This window comes from Pseudorasbora parva, chromosome 6, assembly GCF_024679245.1.
Source record: "Pseudorasbora parva isolate DD20220531a chromosome 6, ASM2467924v1, whole genome shotgun sequence".
Classification (NCBI taxonomy): domain Eukaryota; kingdom Metazoa; phylum Chordata; class Actinopteri; order Cypriniformes; family Gobionidae; genus Pseudorasbora; species Pseudorasbora parva.
The window spans coordinates 5,269,983-5,291,667 of record NC_090177.1 but is presented as its reverse complement, the minus strand read 5'-3'; the positions used below and the strand labels follow the sequence as shown (position 1 = coordinate 5,291,667).

Sequence of the window (21,685 nt, the reverse complement as noted above, 5' to 3'; positions counted from 1 at the left end):
TTAAATACCACCCCATTATAAATACCAAGATATCTCATCTAAAAAGAGGGATTTTAAATACATTTCTTTCAAAACACAGACCTTCTTCATCTTCAAAACAATAGTGGTCTGAAATAAAAATAAACAAAATAAATAGGCATCATAATCCATCCAAGTACATTCAGTCTCTGCATAAAACATCCTTCAGTTTACAGTCTACATACATGTACCATCTTAATTTCACATTCTATTCATTTCTTTCTCAAACATGTACATAACATCCATTTCATTCGCTTTTCGCTGATTTTACTCAAGAACCTTCTTGTTATCAATTATTTTCTTGTTATCAATTATTTTCTTGTTATTTTCATAACTCCATTTTCTTTTCCACATAGATTTCCACATACTCAAATCTTTTTGTTACACTTGCTTTTTCCATCAAATCCAGTTTTCACTCATGATAGCCCACATCATTTTTAACTTAAATGAACATAACCATAAAATTGTTAATGTTGAAAACTTCATCAAAATGACGTAATTATCCATTTGTATTACATTCATTCAGCTTGTTCACATCTTTATCTTGTGATATTGTGCTTAATCATACTCAACACAAATTATTTTTCAAAATAACTTTTCAAACCCATGTTATTTAGTAAACCATTCAAAATCAATTCATTAGGGTTTCCTTTAAAGTAACATTTTTCTTTCAATGTCTTGTCCATTAAAACTCTTTAGGCGTAAGCTCCAAATGACCAAAATCTTAACCCTGTTGATTTATGTCATCTGGCAGTGATACTTCTCATCAAATCCTCACTAGCCTTCCTTTGCCACTTACACCAAAATTGTTATAATTTTACCAAGAACTTACAAATTACCATTATCTCCCATATTACTTTATAAAGTATTCAAATTTGTACTGTCATTATCAATTTATTTAAAACTGTTTTAAAACAATCTGTATTTTGAAAATCATTCATTGTTTAATATTAACTTAATTTGATGTAAAGTGTTCATAAATTATGTCAGAAGTTTTATTTTCACAACATCAATCTTTAGGGCTATGTCTCTCTCATTTTAACTTGTCAGATTATTCTTTATCAAAATAGTCTCCGGTGCAGATGCACCATGTGATCATTATTGTTTCAGTCTTATCTCTACTGCTCTGCAGAAACCATATTATTTTATTCATCTTTCAATCCCAGTCACACCGAAAAACTTAAAGTCACTTGCTCCTTTAACATTAATTAGACATCTTAATGTCCTGCATCCATTTAAGGGATGAAAAATAAAAATCAACATTTTTCTTTTAGAAGTGATCTTTTTGGCCGCCCTTCTGCCTTCAGAAATATGAGGGAATATCTGGATAATTTAGATAGTGACTTCAGCCAATTTGTCACTTTGTCTCTGCCGTCAAGTTTCTAACATTTATGTTTACCATTTCTAATCAATTGACATTATTTCAATTTAAACCCTCAGTTAAATTTGGAGATGGGTGTTTAACCCATTAAGAAACGGCAATCTTTAACTTTATAATTCCACTTCAACTAATCCAGAGATTAATTCAAATCAGCATCATAAATGACAAAATTAGTCATAATTACCAGTAACAGACAGAGCTGGATACCAGTCCACTTAAAGCTCGTCCCATGTTCTGGATCATCTTTTCCAGATTCCTTCAGAATTAGCAGTTTCTTTAAAAGTTGTCGTTTGCCTTAACCCTTCTGTAATGATAAACACTCATTCCAGAGGTTAATGACCTCACACACACTATCAGGACAGAACAGTTTCACAAACCAACACATACAAAACATAAAGTGCAGTCATCAACAAACATACGCACATTAAACATATAATTTTGAATAGCTCATTCTCAAAATTTGCTTTTAGTGTTTAACTAAAAAAATATTTAAACTCAGTTCTTACATGGTTTCTTAACCAATTTTCAAATCATGTCTGTTCATTATTCCTTCATTTTTAGAGAAGTCAGCTGGGTTGTTTTGGTTCTGATATCATTGCTTTTGTTTAGTTTCAGCTTTAGCAGGACGATAACAGACAGAGCACCATCACTGCTTCTCAAGCAGTCTCTCTCTCTCTCTTACACGGATAGTCTCTTTTATTAAATTCATTAACCTTTAACCTACACAAAGTTTATCCTTAAAGAATAAATTTGTATCAGAAATTTAAATGTTTAACTTTCCAATTAGAGATATATAATCATCTCAAAATAAGTTATGCTATGAATTATTTTCTTCAAGTTACTTTAGTTAAATACCTTTTGTTATCCAGACCTCCTCTTTAAACTTCAACAGCTGTTCTTATCTTTAGACACCACCATGCCTTCAAATTCTCCACTGCCATATCTAATGACCTGCAGGATTAAACTCATGATATGGAAATATTAGTTCAATATCACAGTTTTACTGATTCAGTTAATGCATTTTTTTTTTCTGGTCTCCACAAAAGTTAATGACAATCACCTCATGGTCTCAGCTGGCTCTTGAATGACCTTTACCATCATAACTTTCACTCAGGGTCTTCCCTGGCATTCACAAACAATGCGGTATTTGAGTGAGCGGTATGGAGGAGCCATTATTAGGGCAGGCCATGCTGTGTCCTGTCTGGACTCTCGGCCCCTACAACCACAGCGTCCCCCCTTACTGATGCTGCTGGCATCACAGACATCGGTTCAACTCTCATACACACCTCACATAAAACACCTCCCTTCTTGGAAGTGCCCAATGCCGGTGACCCCCATGTCTTAGGTTGTCCCCCGCTGGCCAAAAGAGGATCTTACCTGTCTTCGGCAAATCACCCTCATTCACATTGGTCATCGCTTGAGATCTTTGACCCTTAAAATGGATCAGATGTTTTTCTGGAGTCTTGGGGAAAGTGCATTCAAGAGTCACCAGAGCCATTTAGTCTGCTTACTATAGGTAGAACATGGAGACAGGTTAATCGTAACACTACTTAATCACTGATATCAATTACATCTTCCAAACCGCAACACATTAGTGCGTAGATTATACTCAGTGAATTTAGCCATAACAACTGTCCATTCAATTTAATGTCCTGCATGTTGACTCTGACCTGATCCATTGGTCCTGTGCATGGTGGAGGCTAAGATTAGACAAAGATGTCACTGGTCATGGGATAATTTATTTAAAAATTTCAACTCATTAAAATTCTGTATTTGAAAACATCTTATACCTTTATTATTGCCCTCCTAATGGCACTCTTTCACTCTTTTTAACAAATCACTGTCTCTATGATTTTCAACTGGTGCACTGTGCTTTTACTATAAATCTCTTATCACCTAAGACACAGCTCAGATAACAGCATTGAGCTGGTTTTGAATGAGAGAGAGACTCTGAGTTATTCAGGATGGTTCACTGTGTTTTCATAAACTTTATACTACTCACACTAGCTCAGCATAAGATCTGGCTAGAAATTAAAATTGTTTTCAAATAAGACATCAAACATTTCCTTTTAAAACTCTATCCTTAGACAGAGATCACATTTTCAATTAATTAATTTTATATTTGTCTTTTTCCCATACAATTAATTTAGAAACTTTACGTTTCTCAGATTAGGTCTCTGTTACTGTAGCAAGTTTGGCCATAGCACCAGAAACGGTGGGGGCCAGACTCAGATAAGCGAATTGTTTTATTACAGCTCTGCACCAGCTTATCTTTTGAAACCAAAACCTCAGCATCTAGGGTTTTTAACATATTAACACCAATTTATCTTATAAAAACTGTTTTTACCAACATTGAGGCAAATTAACATTATTAGAATTTTTCAAGAGTTAGAGTAACAGGAACCACCTTTTTCATAAATTTGTCTTTTAAACTTCTGTTACTATTTATAAATTTTCTTGCCTCACGTTTTTCAGTCAATGTCTTTAATTTTACCTCAAAATTGTAATTAATTTTCATAGATCTTTCCTTCAAAAATAATTACTTAAGACCTTATATTCATATTTCACTTTGTTACTTTCTTACTTTTTCATCTACAAAATTGAATCTGATGGGCTGATTTGCCACCATTTCTACACCTTATGGGTGGGTGGTTACAGTTACATACAAAATGGCCCTGCTGACCACAATTAAAACTCTGTCATTTAGCAACTGGCATGTTTCAGTCTAGTTCCCAGTCTGTAAGGCGGTGCCTAAAGCGGCACTCGCTCGGACAGTCAGAGAAGAGAAGAGCGCGCGAGAAGGGAGGGGGCAGATAAGACTGGCTGCTCACACATCTTGGTGTTTTCGCTTTTTCAAAAACAATCTCAAGCCCTTTTTTCAGACTACACCTCAATTCCAGTAATTTCAGACATTATTACGTTTGGCAGTTAGACTATACCATCCCTCAGTAATCTTCTGGGATTTTTCTTACAGGGGTTAAACCCCACTCATTTTACAAATTCATTAATAAGCACTCTTTGTTTGTAGCAAGTCAGGTTGCTATTTAACTTTTCAATCAGAATTAAAACCTTGCTGCCATGTTTTAATTTTTATATAAATATGTTCTGCAAATTTCTTTTAAGTGAGGGCTTCAGAGCAAAGCTAGTTACAGCGTTTGCTCTCTTTCATTTCAATATATATTATCAAGACTGTTCAAGTTACTGATCATGTCACAATTTATCAGCCATATTTTAGTCAAAGTTCATACTCACCGAAACAGCAAGAGATGGAGGTGGCGATCTTTACACAACACAGCTGTGGCTTCTGCGTTATGAAACTGCAAAGGACACTTGTACGAAAACGTCACACATACTGGTCCGTGCCAATTTGGGCCACAATATTTATTTTCCTCGGGATCGTTCCAGATGCATCCCTGGCAAACAACTCCTGAATCTATTTTTATTTTGTTTAACTAATAACTAATATTTTATTCCCTGACTGCCTGATTCTCTAAGTTCTAAACTCTAAGTTCGGGGTACCCCTGTCTGAGATGGAAGAGATGGAGCAGGTTCACAATGTCTCCTGGACCTTACCAGTTGATCCAAGACGGCTCCTGTAGAGGACGTTACCTCTGCCCCGCAGGGCCTCCCCTTTATTGAGTCCGCTTCTTTGCACTGTCTGCTACCGTTTTTACCTATGCCTTCAGCACGTCACGATGCTCTCAGCGACTTCTTATACTATTACCCTTTAGTATAATTATGCCTCACTCTTCACCAGTGGAATGAAGCGAAGCACACTGCTCTCCTTCTCCAATCTCTTCCATTCAGACAACCCTAACCAAATAATTAAAGCTTTCTACTACCTTATTTGTTGTTTTGCCAGGGGTGTCACCAAGGAATGATTGCCCGCGCATCCTCCACCAAAACTGTTAGGGGTTAACAGCTTATGACCCAGGACCAGTAGTGAAGAAATGAAGACAGAGTCAGGATTCCAATTAAATAAAAGAAAAATTTACTTAAGAATAGTTTGCAGTTTCAAAAGCAGAAGCCAGCTTCAAGTCTCACAAGGAGTTCGTAGGCCGCGCTCCCTCTCTCACCGTCTCGTTGCCTCGCCCTATCGTACATACAATTGTCCCAACAGTTATACCGTTTTCAAGGTCTTATCCACGTCATTACTGCAATGTGGATGGTTCTGATTGGCTCAGAGACAATGCACAGTCATGGTAAATTTCCACTCGAGTCAGTTAATCTGATGCACGTTTCCACTGACGTGTCACTTGTTGATGCTTTCACCCCAGAATCAGGCCCGTAGTGACCTTCCAGATCTGGAGCAGGCGCCAGCTTGCCCAGAACAACAAGTCCACCCATCTCTTAGGGTGCCCATTGACACCATTCTGATCTGTAACATAGAATATTGCGCACATACACAGATACACAGTCTCTCCAAGGTTGGAGCTGATTAAGCTGCTGTTCTAACTAGTTCTTACCAAAACATACTGATAACATGTGCTTTCATTTAGTGAGAGGGACACACAATAGTACAGGCAATATTCATCTTGAGTCTTTAGTGTTTCAGTAAAAGGAAATATAAAAGAAATAAAACATAATTAAATTAAATGAAAGACAAATCCATATTTCATATCTGGAAGCCGGGCTAAGTGAGCAAGCACTGTTACTGCACTCCTGACATGTTAGGGGTGTGTGATACCTCAAAAATCCAAACACACGACCTTGTTGCCAGTGTTTAGTGACACATCACACATCTCTAGGCCAGACCCTCAGTCACTCCTCAGAGACCAAATACACACTTTAGAAAACAAGAAACTAAAACAAAATCATAACTGGATAGAATCATTATAATAATATAGGATAATATAGGAAGATGAATATTAATTAAGGTGTTGATTATGAAGTTATAGGATATAAATATATACAGGTATATTGAAGCGGCAGTGGATTTCAAAATCCCCCCTTCAATACGTATCATTTTTTTTACCATATCAGAGTTTCGTCCACACAGATCCGGCGTTTTAGAAGCATGCATCCGATATTTTTCGAAACCGGGTCCCAAGGCGAATAAATCTGAAAACGATCATCTTCCGTCTTCGTGTGTACAGCGAATCCGTATATTTTCTGAAAGGGTGATGTCATCACACTTCGTCCAGCACGGTGAAAGAGTTAAGGGATACAACTACGGGCTCTGGGCATGCACACATCAATATCGCTTCATTTAATGACCGTATCTGCATACCTGTAAGGGTATGTTTAGGGTTGGGGTAGGTGTAGGCATTAATAAAACACATCTGTTAAGTAGCAAATGTATTTATTGTTATTTTATTGTGAGATTTTGGCTCACCTCCGACCACTGCTTTACCCCTGCTAGCCACAACTCTGTGGCAGAATTACAGCGCCACACACTGGGCTGGCATGCAAACCACATCGTTTTTAGTCCGTTTTCTAATCTCGTGTGGACGCAGATATTTCTTGAAACGAGGAAAAAAAAAGATTGGATTAGGAAAGCACTGGCTTCGTGTGGACGAGGCCTAAATCTTGCAGTTATAACTCAATCCACTGGGTGGTGTTGTGGAGCAGGTTAAGAAATTAAGTGCGTTTGATCACAATGTCGTCGTCTGCCTCGCAATGTTTGGAATTACTTAGATGAAAATTGAAAATGCTGTTACAAAATGGAGTTACTTTTGATTAAATCAATTACTGAAACTGAGTTATAATAATATCACCACCACAAACGAGAATCACATGAAATCCAAACACCAGTGGAATGAGTGATCACTGCTCAGGAGTGCAGGTAAGCTCATCTGTACCCCGAGTGAGAGCGAGATAACTTATGATAGCAAAATGATCTCGAGACAAATGCTTCCTTTAAAGTTCTTTGAGGGTTTATGCACAGAAAACTCAAAGTTTTTCACTCAAACTTCACTTAACCGTTATCTTTGTCTCCGCAACTCAGTTGCGCATTTTTTCACCCGAGAATAATATCATAATCCAATAATATTATAGTTTCTCTCTACATGAAAATTTGAAACAATACAAAGTAAACACATCAGCCAAATCAAACACACACACACAGGTCGGTAGGCTATATAGCCTATTGACGTGTGTGTGTTTGTGTGTGTACGTTCTGCACGCTAACTGACGCGCTCTGCTTTATAAGTGTTTCTTTCCACTCGTGCTCCTTGAGCTTATAATGCTTTAGGCATTTTTTTACACACTGTTTAATGTTTTAAAAACCTTAAGATATAACGTAAGTGTGTTGTGTACATTGCCTAATCATAAGCTTGTTCAGAAATGGTGACGAAATGTTGAGAAAAAAAAAGAGAGAAACATCTCTCTCATTTTCTCAAAATACCTAATTTAAATAAACGAATATTCGATTTTTATGAGCCCAAATATTCGAATACAATATTTTGGGAAAATGCCCATACCTAGTACACACACACACAGCGAAAGAAAGTAGTAGTAGTAGTAGTAAAGTGTCAAATCCCTAGACTGGGTAAACCCAGCCTGATCTTCCGGCGATTTGATTTCGCCCGGCAACTCAGTCTGGAAACCTGTACATTTCTACTGCTTCTGTTACACTTTTGCGGGAACCAATCACAGACTGGCTTATCCACCTTACCCGCTATTGGCGGGTTTAACACGGTGACGGATAGAGAAGCGATGGATCGAAGCCTGTTGATCACGCCTCTTGTGATCTGATTGGTTGAAGGACTATCCAATTGCATACAGAGTTATTTGAACTATGCTTGTTGATCACGCTTTTTGTGCAGTAGAAAATACAGAGCCGACTCCCCAGACCAATGTTCAATCTTAAATTGAGCTTGGTCTGGTGATAGCCAGACAATCAAATCCCCTTTTTTTTTAAAGGGTTACTTCACCGCTTTTTCATATTAAACTATGTTATTCCCTTAACTAAAACGAGTTGATACATACCTCTCTCATCTCAGTGTGTGCACTTAATCTCTCTGACGCGCGGTGATGATCTGATAGCATTTAGCTTAGCCCACTAAGCCCAGTTCATTCACTATGGAAACAAACAGATATCAAGTTAGAAGTACCAAACACCTCCATCTTTTCCCTATTTAAATACAGTTACACGAATAGTTGAACGATCAAGTATGGTGACAAAATAAAACGTGGTACTTCTCTAATCAGATTAAAAAGGAGAACTATAATGTACGGCGGATAAGCACTTCTGAGAGTACTTCGGCTCGGCGCAGTAAAAAGTCCCGGCTGAAACATCTTTCCTCACACCTCCCCCTCACTCTCTCATTTCTGTCAATAGGGAGGTGTGAGGGAAGATGTTTCAGCCGGGACTTTTTACTGCGCCGAGCCGAAGTACTCTCAGAAGTGCTATTCCGCCACACATTATAGTTCTCCTTTTTAATCCGATTAGAAACGCGCCACGTTTTATTTTGTCACCATACTTGATCGTTGAACTATTCGTGTAACTGTATTTAAAAAGGGAAACGTGGAGGTGTTTGGTACTTCTAACTTGATCTCTGTTTGGTACCATAGTGAATGAACTGGGCTTAGTGGGCTAAGCTAAATGCTATCAGATCATCACCGCGTGTCAGAGAGATTAAGAGCACACACTGAGACGAGAGAGGTGTGTGTCAACTCGTTTAAGTTAAGGGAATAACAGTTTAATATGAAAAGGCAGTGAAGTATCCCTTTACCATATGACAATATTTGCTTGGTCAAAAATGTCAATCGTATTATAATCAATCATGCTGTCTGCATCTTTTTTTTGACATTTTGCACAGCAATTTCAATGTTTTCCCTGTCTGAGAACTAATCAATCAGCGTTACATTGCCAGTCACTAATTGATTCAATTGGCGACTAAAACTAAAGCAAATGTTTATGTTGCAGATATGCCAGTCTGTATTTCTGCTGTGCCATTGAGGACCAGGACAACGAGCTGATCACACTGGAGATCATCCACCGCTACGTCGAGCTGCTCGACAAATACTTCGGCAGTGTAAGTCAAAATTCACGTGACTTGTTGCTTCCAAAAAAGCAAACCCTGAACCTAATTACAGTGATTTCTCCCAAACTCAGGTCTGCGAGCTGGATATCATCTTTAACTTCGAGAAGGCGTATTTCATCTTGGATGAGTTCCTGCTGGGAGGCGAAGCTCAGGAGACGTCGAAGAAGAACGTCCTGAAAGCCATCGAGCAGGCGGATCTCCTGCAGGAGGTGAGGCGCAAACACTTCCTGTTACTCAAAGCGGTTGGGAAGCTTTGCAGAGCAGGCTAGTTAAAACTAATGGGTCTGTTAAGATATTATAATGGGAGCTAGATATAAACGAGCACTGGGGTTTATTGCCGTCACAGCAAAGCAACGGCATCGTTTGTGTATTTCCTAGTGTTTTTTGGCCTGTGCTCGGCTGTTCTGCCTCTCTCTCGCTCTGTCTTTGAATTGAAAGGTAGTAATCCCTCAGGAGCTACAGGTTCACAGTGACTACTCACGTGTGTGTATTACCCAGCCTCCCTGGCGCTTGCAAAACAAAACGCTTCTTTGTTCGTTGCAGTGTAGAGGAACTGAGCTTTTCACACACATTTCATCTTCATGGAGTCTCGCTCTAGAGTGCAGATGCACTGATCTGCAGGATGTCCTGATGCTGGGCTTTCAGATTAAAGCTGAAGTGTATCTCAAGTGTAAGAAAATGCTTTCTCATATCTATTTTTATGTGTATTATAAATCTAATCTAAAGAACCCTAGCAACATTGGAACCACAGAGAGCACTTTAGCAATTGCTTTGGAACTGCATAGCAACACCCTGGCAACCATCCAGAAATACTGTAGCAACCGCATTGCAACACTCAAACCACTCAGAACACCTTGGCATCTATATTGAAACACATTGGCAACCATCCAGAGCACCCTCATACTGTAATAACATGCTAAAACACCTTGACAGCCACACAGCAATGTCCCAGTTACCACTCAGAGCACTCTAACAACTGCCTCAGAACTGCGTAGAAACACCCTAGCAACCATTCAGAGCATTATAGCAACCAAATACTGTAGCAGCACAAAACAACTAAAACACCTTGGCAACCACTTAGCAACACCCTGACAACCATCCAGAACATTATAGCAACACACTAAAACACTCAGAACATCTTGACAACGGCATAGCAATGCTACAGTAACCACTCGGAGAACTATAACAACTGCCTCAGAATTGCGTAGCAACACTCTAGCACCCATCCAGAACCAGCAACCACATACTGTTGCAAAACATTAAAAAAACTCAAAACACCTTGGCAACCACTTAGCAACACCCTGCCAACCATCCAGAATATTATAGCAACACAGTAAAAACACTCAGAAAATCTTGACAACTGCATAACAATGTCACTGTAATCACTCTGAGCACTTTAACAGCTGCTTCAGAACGCATAGCAACACCCTGGTGATCATGCTGAACATTATAGCAACCGCATACTATAGCAACACACTAAAAACATTCAGAACACCTTAACAACCACTTAGTAACACCTTCGCAACCATTCAGAACATTATATCAACACAAAAAATACTCTGCTGCATAGCAATGCAACAGTAACCACTCTATCAACTTCCTTCGAACCGCATAGCAACACCCTGGTAATCATCCAGAACATTATAGCAACCACATACTGTAGTAACACGCTAAAAACACTCAGAACACTTTGGCAACCTCACAGTAATGTCACAATAACCAACCTGGGGAGCGTTTCCCAAAACCATAGTTGCTAACCTGTTAGCAGTTTAGTTGGTTGGCAATGGGAAATTGCATTGCTACCAACAAAGTTGCTAACTTAGTTAGCAACTATGGTTTTGGGAAACGCACATCAGAGCACTCTAACAACTTCCTTAGAACCGCATAGCAACAGTCTGGCAACCATCCAGGGCTGTGCTTCCCAAAAGCATCGTAAGTCTAAGTAGATCATTGAACTATTGGGTCTAATGGTCCTCTCCATCAACTTAGCTCATGATGCTTTTGGGAAACGCAGCCCTGAACATCATAGCAACTAAATACTGTAGCAACGCACAACAAACATTCAGAATACAGCTAGCTAGAACACTCTAGCAACACCCTAGCAAATCAATTAGCAACCTGCTATCAATAGCATTAGGTTGTTTTAGAAACTGCATAGCAACACCCAGACAACCATCCATAATGTCTTGGCAACTATCCAGCACCTACATAAGAACATGCTAAAAACTACTCAAGATCATAGTAACTTCTTTGCTACGCTGTGACAACCTCTGTGACAACCAAATTCCAGTTGCAGTTCCGCTAGGTGCCTCTAGACAGTAGCGGCCTTTGCCATATTTCACCCGCTTCACATGGAACAGCCGTTGCAGCAGATAGGAGCAACACACCAGTGTTTGTTAATCGAGGCTTTGGGCAAAATTTAAGGAAAATGCTTCCAAAAAAATCTTTGTATGTTCTTTAATATTTATACGCAATATCACAAAAGCGAGAGTGCCTTTTATCCCATTATCAGCATGTTTGCAAATATGATATTGATTTTAATACAACAAATCAATTAACAATAAGTTAATAGGCTATTAGGTGGCTTACATTTTAGACACAGTATTGTCTTGTCTATTGTTTTCCCTCTATTTTGCCCGGGGAAAAAATAGTGCTAAACATTAAAACCATTGCATGCAACAGTTTCATTTTCTTTTCACTGAATGAATCTGTGTTTTTGAACGAATCGTTCTAATGAATGACTCAACGATCTTCTGCTTTGTTCTTGAATGAATCAGCCGTTTTGAATTCATCGGTTGACTGAATGATTCAATGACTCGCTCGTTAAAGGGGTACTTCAGCGATGTGAAGATGAATCTGTATTTAAATTGGGTCATTATTGTAGTAGAAATGTGAAATTATTTTTGAATTTGGTGCCTTCTAGACTGAAAAAAGACAAATGTATTTTTGTCTCATGGGGATGAAAGACTACAATTCCCAGAATGCTTCGCTGCCCTGTGAGGCCATTCCCAAAGCCACCGCTACTGGATTACAGTGACTGAGTTCAGAAAGAACAATTAAATACTGAACGTGTGTGTTCAATATAGCGATCGAGTTGCCGCGTGAGTCTCACAGCAGACTCAGATTAGGAGTCAGATTACATTTAACGTCATAAATGAGCTGATGAGCTCTCCTGATGAGAGCTGTGGTAATTGTGACCACATTCGCGGCATACATTCACAACCCGTGTTCAGTTCATGCCTTTGGAAGTTTAACTTTCATAGAAATTAATTTGAGAAGTGAAAACACCTACATTGCTCAGCATCCGTTTAAATTAATGCCTGTAGCTGCGAGCTGTGCTCTGAGTGTGATCTCCATCCCCCATGTGCAGGTGTAAAACATGCGGAAATGGCTCCCTCTGCTGGCTGTAGTCTAGCCTTTGGCCAAATATTCCAAAGATGATGCAAATATCGTCAATTTGCGTCTTGAGAGGAATTTTTCCAGAAATAAAATGCATAAATCTCTTGTCTCAGGGAGATATGAGGGCGGAGCACGATCATTTGAAAATACTCCAGGGTTTCTATTGATACAAAGCCGTATGCTAATCGCTGAAGTAACCCTTTAAAGACAATGGTTTGCTGCCACCTACTGGTGGTTTTAGTTTTTTTTTTTCATGTTAGCTTAAAGGGATAGAATGAGTTTATAAATAGACTATTAAGTGCAAAATATGAGACCACTGTAAATATAAAATGTAAATCTTTCATTCCTCTGGGGGCGGAGTTTCAGAAATGACACACTTCAGCTTTAATTTGGGTGCTCTGATGCCAGCCTGGCTGTATTGAAATCGTTTCTCTGATTCAAGTGTTTGACTTTCTTCTCTCTTTTGCTTTCTGTACTCTCCCTTCCTTCCTTCTTTTGCCCGAACCCAACTGTTTTGATTTACAGAATCTAGATTTTCAGATACGTCTGCTTCCAGGTATGATTTATGAATCAATGATTTAGCGCTTGTAGCCATCAGTCTCCCTGTAGCTCTAGTCAATAATCTGATCCCAGCAGAGCCAGACTTTATTCAACATGCTGTGAACTTCCAAAGCGAATCAATCTGCTCTGGAAACAGGAAGTTGATGACATGCTGAATTTGTCCTGAATAAGAGGGTTAGAGAAACCAGTGGATCTAGATTAAGTGAATCTCACTTTAAAAAGGTCACATTTCTCCCCCAAATCAAAAGAAAAAAAAAGAAATATTTATAGTCACATTCAAAAATCTTATTTTTGTAAAACAAATACCAAAAAAAAACTTTTTTTTTTAAATGAAATGTATAGAATTTTTACATTACCCTCCAAAAAATATAAATATTTTTTTTGGTACTTTTTACAGCATTTTGACCAATGAATTTCCACTCCATCCATTTTTGTCACACTAAATTGACAGTTGTTAGCACTTTTTCACATTGCATTACAAAGTCAAATGGATAATAATAATTTAAAAAAATAGCTTATTTTGTTAAACATTAAAAATGAAGCCCCTTTTTCTTCATTGACCATTAGGATATTGATTTCCTCATATTCTTTATGTTAAATACAATTTCTTTCTTTCTTTTGATTTTTAGGGTTAAATTTATTCTTGACAGGTTTGTGAGATTGACCCAGTTAGTTACTAATGAAACTTAGCAGTTTAGTTTCCTTTATATTGCCAGAAAGCTCTTATTCCTCCTCTTTATCTCCCAGTGAAAATGGCCTTTTAATGAATAAATGAATGAATGAATGAATGAATGATGTGATTGGGTGAATTTTTTCCCTCTTTTTAAGGTTGATTTAGGCACTAGTTACAGACTAGATGAAATAGAAATGTTCAACTCAAGTTTGGAGCTTTCCGAGCCGAACAGAGCTGCGGTTCATCCTCTCTGTCAGACTTGGTCCCGAGGGCCAAATTACAGGCAGACAAAGGAGGAAAAAGGAGAACAAAGTAGTTTGACCTAAATGTGCAGTTTACCGACTGAGCACGGAACGCGCCAAAACATTTCAGCTAGCTTTGCATCTTTGCCATGGTTCAAGTATCCAATGCAAATTTGCATTTACTAAGAACTAAACAAATGTGCAGAAGTAATACTCAAAATAAAACCGTTATCAGCGAGCGCATGCGGTTTGAGCCTCAGGGGCTGCCGTAGTCTCGACTGGGGCTTGTCCTTTATCTGCTGATTTGAGGTCAGATTGGTGTTTGATGTTTTAATGAATCTGGTTTGGTTTTAATGAGTTTGTTTCAGCAGTCTGGGAGATTTTAGTAGTTTTATTAAAAAATCCTGTTTGCACGGTCTGCATTTCCAAACATTAAACTAGTCAAATTTAATATTTAATGTTGACTTAACCTCTTAAACTCCATACCCACATACAGTGGTCTCCAAATACACAACTGTGGTGTCGTTTTACAGGAAACCCTTGTAAGTTACATAAAACACTGCTAAAAGTGATAAACGTAAGTATAGGATGTCTGATCTATAATAACACCCCCAAAATGAGGCGCTTTTTGATTTTTGTTTGGTTATAAATTCATTTTTGAATGTGTGTATCTCAGGCCCTGTGAGCTCTAGCACCCTGCAGACAGTTTGAGCTGTTTCCAGCATATGACAGAAAACACTTTTTGTGACACTGGGATATTGCATTTTTACCACTGTATATGGGGAGACTTAGCCTGACAAGCCAGACCCACATCAAGATGTTTGGTCTGGAAACTCACCATTGACAGCTCAATCCGAGGGGCGGATAAACGGTTGTCTTTCAAACTCCCTCTGCACGCGATAGGATAGCGCTACACCAACCAGAGCAACGAAGGTAAAGCAGAGCTCGCTGACTGATTAAACATTCGCCGTATCCGGTCGGCTAAACTCTGAACACATCTTCCCTTTTTAAGAATGACTTCAGTGCCGTTCTTTGTTCTTTTCTCAGAGAAAAGCTTAACTCAAGTCTTCCAGAGTCGTGGTCAAAGCTGATTCAAAAGACCGCCGTTCGCCAGTTTCTGTGTTTACTAGAAGCACACAAACGCAACTCGGCCGTCGTCATTATTGCCATCGACCCATCGACTCTATACACGATGTGATTGGCCTGGCAAGAGTTAGGCGAATACAGCTCAGAAGGGTATTGAGAGTTGCTAGACGACACTTGCGGGCAGATTAAATTTGCTGCCGCTAGGGTGCGTCTAGATTTCTAGGCTAGGGGAAACTTGTATATTGGAGAGATTTGGGTAGGCCGATTACATACAAAAAAGTAATATTCCTCCCTTCAGATTAGGGCTGAACGATATTCCGTTTTAACATCGACATCACAATTTGCGCGTGAGCGATAGTCACATCGCCGGAACATGCAATGTGAAGGGTAGTAGCCCATGGTGTATTAAGAGAACGGCAGCACACAGTAAACACGAGTTTGTTGCTGGAGTGACATGCATGTTCCGCGCGCCTGCACAGTGATTGGTTCGCTGTGCCGCTGCTCACCGCTCACGGCCAAACATTCACTGCTAAAATGCGTGACGAAGAGGATCCGCCGCAAAAAAAAAAAGGTTTCGTACCAGAAATCATCTTTTTGGGACTATTTCGGCTACAAAGAGCAGGATGTTGACCAAAAAGAGGTACTTTGCATGGAGTGTCAGAAAATTGTGGCCACAAAACAAGAAAAAACACCACCAGTTTGTCTGACCACTTAAAACGGCACCACAAAGATCTTTACGACGAATACAAAGCAGGGCTCGACATTAACGCTTGTCCGGGACAAGGGGATTTTTTTGAAGGGACAAGTGAAAGAGAATTTTACATGCCTGACGGACAAGAGCCCGATTAAAACAAAAAATAACTAGCGAATCACCAAAAGGCAAGAATGATTGTGCATTAATTTAGTGTAAGTGGCGATCGATTGTGGATAGTATATAATGAACTGACGATAAGATCGCGCAGTTCACGCTCGTGCAGCTTCTCGAGGAGAAATTACAACACTAGAGCGTTTTCCTGAATACCATCACGACTGAAAATGACACTGATGATTTCATATGACAGCTCCATAAACAACTAATTAACATTCACTTAACGTCACTTACATTATAGATGCAATATTTAGTGTTTTTGTTCGATTTCAGCAGTGAAAATCGTTTACAGCAGACCCGTGCTACAGCATTTGAATGAATCGTTTGAATGAACGACTCAGTGATTCGCTCATTAAGACTACTGCCACCTACTGGAGGTTTAGTTTCATGTTTGCACATACTTTCCAACATTTCTTTTTGTCACTTGTAATAAAGCTTGCTTATTAGTGAAATTATTAATAACATGGAATGGTAATTATTGACTTTGGCATGGATTGCTGGCTCTCAATACCGCAATATATATCGTTGGGGAAAAAAATATGCTTGCATGATACAGACCAAAAACATTTTTCCAGTATTTTCTGCCAACTAGTGGAAACTGCTAGCCTGACGTGGTCATACTCAATTCTAGTCAGAATATGAGTCTGATGCTCCATTGGGCTGTGATTATGGGGCGTGTTTCAACCGAACTAGGAAAGACCTCAATTGGAAAGGCCTACAACCAATCAGAGCAACGAAGTGACGTCAACAGAGCTCAACTGCACTCTGTTGCCCATGGTGTTGCCAAGTCCGCGTTTTTTATCCCGCGGGTTGAAGCGACTATTATGCGATTATATAGACCCATGAGTGCGAATTTTAGCAGCAACCTTGCCAAAATAACACACATTTTACCCCCCAAACGCCATTTTCCCCCCGGAGAATTCCCTGAGAAGCTATTGTTTAGTTGAAACTTGTTTAAATAAAACTTGGCAACCAGGCTAGGAAACAGCCCAAACTGTCTGCAGGGTGCTAGAGCACACACAGCCTGAGTTACTCACTTTTAAAACTGATTTTATAACCAAAAAAGTCATAAAGTGCCTCTTTTTTTTGGCAGCTCAGACAACATATACTTACATATTATCACATAGCAGTGTTTTATGCAACTTCAAAAGGTTTCCTGTAAAAAGAAACCACAATTGTGTATTTAGAGACCACTGTTTGTGTGTATGGGAAGCTTTTCAATTTGAGGAGGCCAAATCCAGGTGGAAATCCCCCAAAATATTCTCATAGTTAACTATATTTTAGTAGCCTGACAAGCCAGACCCACATCAAGATGTTTGGTCTGGAAACTCACCATTGACGGCTCAATCCGAGGGGCGGATAAACGGTTGTCTTTCAAACTCCCTCTGCACGCGATAGGATAGCGCTACACCAACCAGAGCAACGAAGGTGAAGCAGAGCTCGCTGACAGATTAAACATTCGCCGTATCCGGTCGACTAAACTCAGAACACATCTTCCCTTTTTAAGAATGACTTCAGTGCCGTTCTTTGTTCTTTTCTCAGAGGAAAAGCTTAACTCAAGTCTTCCAGAGTCGCGGTCAAAGCTGATTCGAAAGACCGCCATTCGCCAGTTTCTGTGTTTACTAGAAGCACGCAAACGCAACTCGGCCGTCGTCATTATTGCCCCGCCCACCGACTCTATACACGATGTGATTGGCCCGACCAGATTGTGAGGAATACAGCTCAGAAGGGTATTGAGAGTTCCTAGACGACACTTGCGGGCAGATTAAATTTGCTGCCGCTAGGGTGCGTCTAGATTTCTAGGCTAATATTTTAGTCCTTTTATCAGTGTTTAATAGGAGTGTTTTGAGCCAGTTTTTCCCCCTTAAAAAAGTTTTTATTTACAAATATTATGTGAATTTATGAACTATTGCATTATAAGTATACTTTTAAGGTTAGGTAATGTTTATATTTGTGGGTTATACTGTATACATTAAAGTTATAAAGGCTAGTTTAAATAGTCAGTTGTTGGGCATTCAAGTCACTGGAAACGTGGGTCAGTTTTGAGAAAACCAGCCTGGAAGTTTTCCCTGATACTATACATTTTAGCCCTAAATCGTATTTTGTTTCTTCACTCTGTTAATTCCTCTAGTTGTTTTCCAAGGGATGATCAGTTGTCATTTTTTAATGCAGCTTATGTCTTCTTTCTGAACCACCACATTTACCTTCAGTCTGAGCTTGTCGCTCGTTCACAATCTTAATCCAATTCCAAGAGTTCCTGCCCTTCTGTTAAAGGGTTTGGCGTCATTTCGTAGAATCGGGCTGTTTGATTGGCTGGTGTTTCTGTCCGTAGAGCCAGGCTGAAGACTGGGGAGGTTTGGCCAATGAGGAGATCTTATAACGGGCCGGAGTCCCGCCCACCCTGTCAGCCTATTGGTAAATGGTGTGATTTTTGCCTGAGCTGATTACTGATTGGGCATGATGAAGCTCTCACTCGCTGTGATTGGAGGAGACGTGGTGACGTGATTGGGGGGCGTTTGAACTTCTTTACTCTTGACATTTGACCTGGTCAAAAGAAAATGGCTTCACTGGAGGGATAAAATGAGCAAAACACAAAGTTCATGATGTAAGAATTAAATGCATTAGTTAAAGCATGCAATGTTATTTGGTTTAATTATTATTTATTTTATATGAAACAATACGTGGCATACTGCTGAACAAGGCCATGAATTTAAAAACTACAGCTTTTACTTCAAAAGAAAAGATTTGAAAGCGAATCCTAATCTGGCAAAATACAATATAAAATGAATACTATGCAAATTAGATTGCTGCATCGGTCTTAAAGGGCCAGTGATATTAATTTGTGGTGGGCCCATAATGGCATATTTAGCAAATGACACATTTTGTGAATGCATAGGACATGTTGCATTTAAAGACACTCACCCCGTCTCCACAATCAGACGCTCTGGATGTGTGTGTGTCGGCCTCTGACATGATGCCTGATGGGAACTAACTCGCATTGGATGGCAACAAATGTTTTAACTGCATTTTTATGCTCTCCGTAAATTGTGCCTGCATAAAGATGTGCATTGCTCTCTCAGCTTGGGACAGGCGTCTCGGCGGGGAGGGAATGTGATTGTGTGTGTGTGTGTGTACCAGAGTGAGAGATGAGTGCGTCCCTTTTCATTTTTGGGTTTCTGCGCTGCATTAATATCCCTCTGCATTAGAATAAATCACATTATGCGGCGAAGGGTGTGTTTCATGATGTGATCTCTGTCTCTCTCGCTCTCTCTCTCGCTCTCTCTCTCGCTCTCTCGCTCTCTCCCCCCAGCTCGCTCTCGTTTCTTGCTCTCTGCCTTTTCCGATGAAGTTTTTGTTGAATTTAATTCATTAGTTGTGCAAATTCTGTTTAGATGAAAAATTATTTTAGTACCTGTGTGTGTAATATAGAAAGTATTTATGGAAAGATTTCTTTATTTTTGTTAATAATACAATATTTCTTTGAGGAATGTTCTGGAGTTAATTTTATCAGGCGGATAGCTGACAAAAAACGACAAAAATATTAATAGTCTTAAAGGGATCATTCCCCAAAAATGAGCCTGTGATGTTTATCTGCTTAACTTAAGGGCATCTGAGATGTAGGTGTGTTTGTTTCTTCAGGAGAACACAAATGAAGATTTTTAACTCAACCGTTGCTCATATAATGCATGTCAATGGGGTGTACGAGAGTAAAAAACACACAGACATACGAATCCATATGAAACCCTGTGGCTCGTGGAGACACATTGATGTCTGAAGACACGAAACGATCGCTTTCTGTGAGAAACACAATAGTATTTTTTTTTTTACCTCATATCAGACGAATCTCATCTAATATTCTCAGCGTCATTAGGGGTGTGAACCTACACTGGTCTCACGGATCGGTTCGATTATGATTATCATGTCATCGATTCGGTTCAATTCAAGTGCACCGCATCCTCAAGTATACAATTTTGTCTATAAATAAAAGCGGTCAGATATATAAAATGAACCTTTAATTTGACCTGCTCAAAGAAAACAAGCTTCTTAAATGTATCAAACGTCAAACAAAACTCAAGTCTCGGCACAACACTTTAGTGTGGTATTCTCCCAGGAGTTTACTTAGTTTTAATAATCTGATTCCCATTCATTATATATTCTCACTGCTATGGGATACATTTTGTGTGGCTTTATATTTATAATTTATAATAAACCAATTTCAAGGTTTGGTGTTAAACTTCAAACAAACGCCCCACCGACTGAAACGCCTCTCTCTGTTTTCTGAGGGTTTTTTAATTAAAAGCGCACGGTTCTCCATCAGCTAATGAAAGCGTGTGACCTGGGAAAGTATTTCTGGAACATTCCTGAAAGAACAGAAGAAATCCCACACAGCCCCTGAGCTCCGAGGCCCTGCGGCGCGCTGGCTGATCCGGCTTAATTCAGAAGGACCGAGACGCTGAAGCTCATTGAATCCGTCTTTGATGAGAAACCCGCGGGAGCCGCTGTAGGTTTCGCTGCGAGACAGGATTGTCCATGTGTGTGTCTGTGGATCAATCAGAGGTGGACAAAGTACACAATTTCATTACTTGAGTATAAGTAAAAATACTACTGGTCAAGTATTACTCTGTTACAAGTGAAAGTTGTAAAAACTGATTTTTACTCAAGTAAAAGTACAGAAGTATTTGTTTTCAAAAGTACTTAAGTATCAAAAGTAAATTTCCTTTTTTATGTCAGTGCGTTATTTTATTATTGTTGTATAAATGCACATTATGCCATCATGGTTTAAGCCAGTCAGTGACGCTCCATCTGACATACTAGCATACGACTAACTTAAACTCATTTAAATACTTGTAGAAAAGTTACAAAGCTCTTTATAAAGCTGCTGTCACTTTAAGGCCGAATGCACGGATCCAATACACTGATACACATCTGATATTCTCACACTGTTCACCTTCACTTAAGACACAATCAACTTTGTTTATGTGAATACTCGACAAAATGAGCATTTTGACATCCGTTTTCTTCCGTTTTGCGATAAACTATAAATCAGTGTTTAATAAATGCTGTGAAATCATTGAACTTCACGAGACTCTACAAGAGTGATTCCTGAAAGGCTTTCTGTAAAAACCCAAACACCTTTTAAAGAAGAAAAAAATAATCCACTGACTTTAAAAGCTGCGACAGAAATGACTTTCGACTTCGAGGACCTTGATAGAAATGTAGTGGAGTAAAGAGTACGATATTTGTCTTTCAAATGTAGAGAAGTTAAAGTGAGAAGTTTCCAGAAAAAATTATACTCAAGTAAAGTACAGAGACTAAAAAGTGGACTAAAGTACAGTACTCAAGTTAATGTGCTTAGTTACTGTCCAGCTTTGGGATCGATCAGATGCTGAGGTGTATAGAAATCATGTGTGTGTCTGTAAATGTCCCGCAGGTGTTCTGAGTCCGAACACGTCCTCCGAGTCCTCTGGA

The 21,685-nt window shown here is 39.2% G+C and overlaps 1 protein-coding gene across 4 annotated transcripts in view; it reads left to right on the top strand.

Moving 5' to 3' along the window:
* Positions 1-21,685, top strand: part of LOC137078297 (AP-1 complex subunit sigma-2) — a 101,174-nt gene that overhangs the window by 21,927 nt on the left and 57,562 nt on the right. For 2 of the 4 annotated variants that reach the window (XM_067445472.1, XM_067445471.1), the window contains exons 3-4: positions 9,270-9,378; positions 9,459-9,596. In XM_067445472.1, coding sequence (XP_067301573.1) covers positions 9,270-9,378; positions 9,459-9,596 — 247 coding nt within the window. Of the gene's footprint in view, positions 1-9,269; positions 9,379-9,458; positions 9,597-18,548; positions 18,632-21,647; positions 21,672-21,685 lie in introns of those variants that run through there. The other 2 variants (XM_067445470.1, XM_067445473.1) reach the window with 2 other exon arrangements.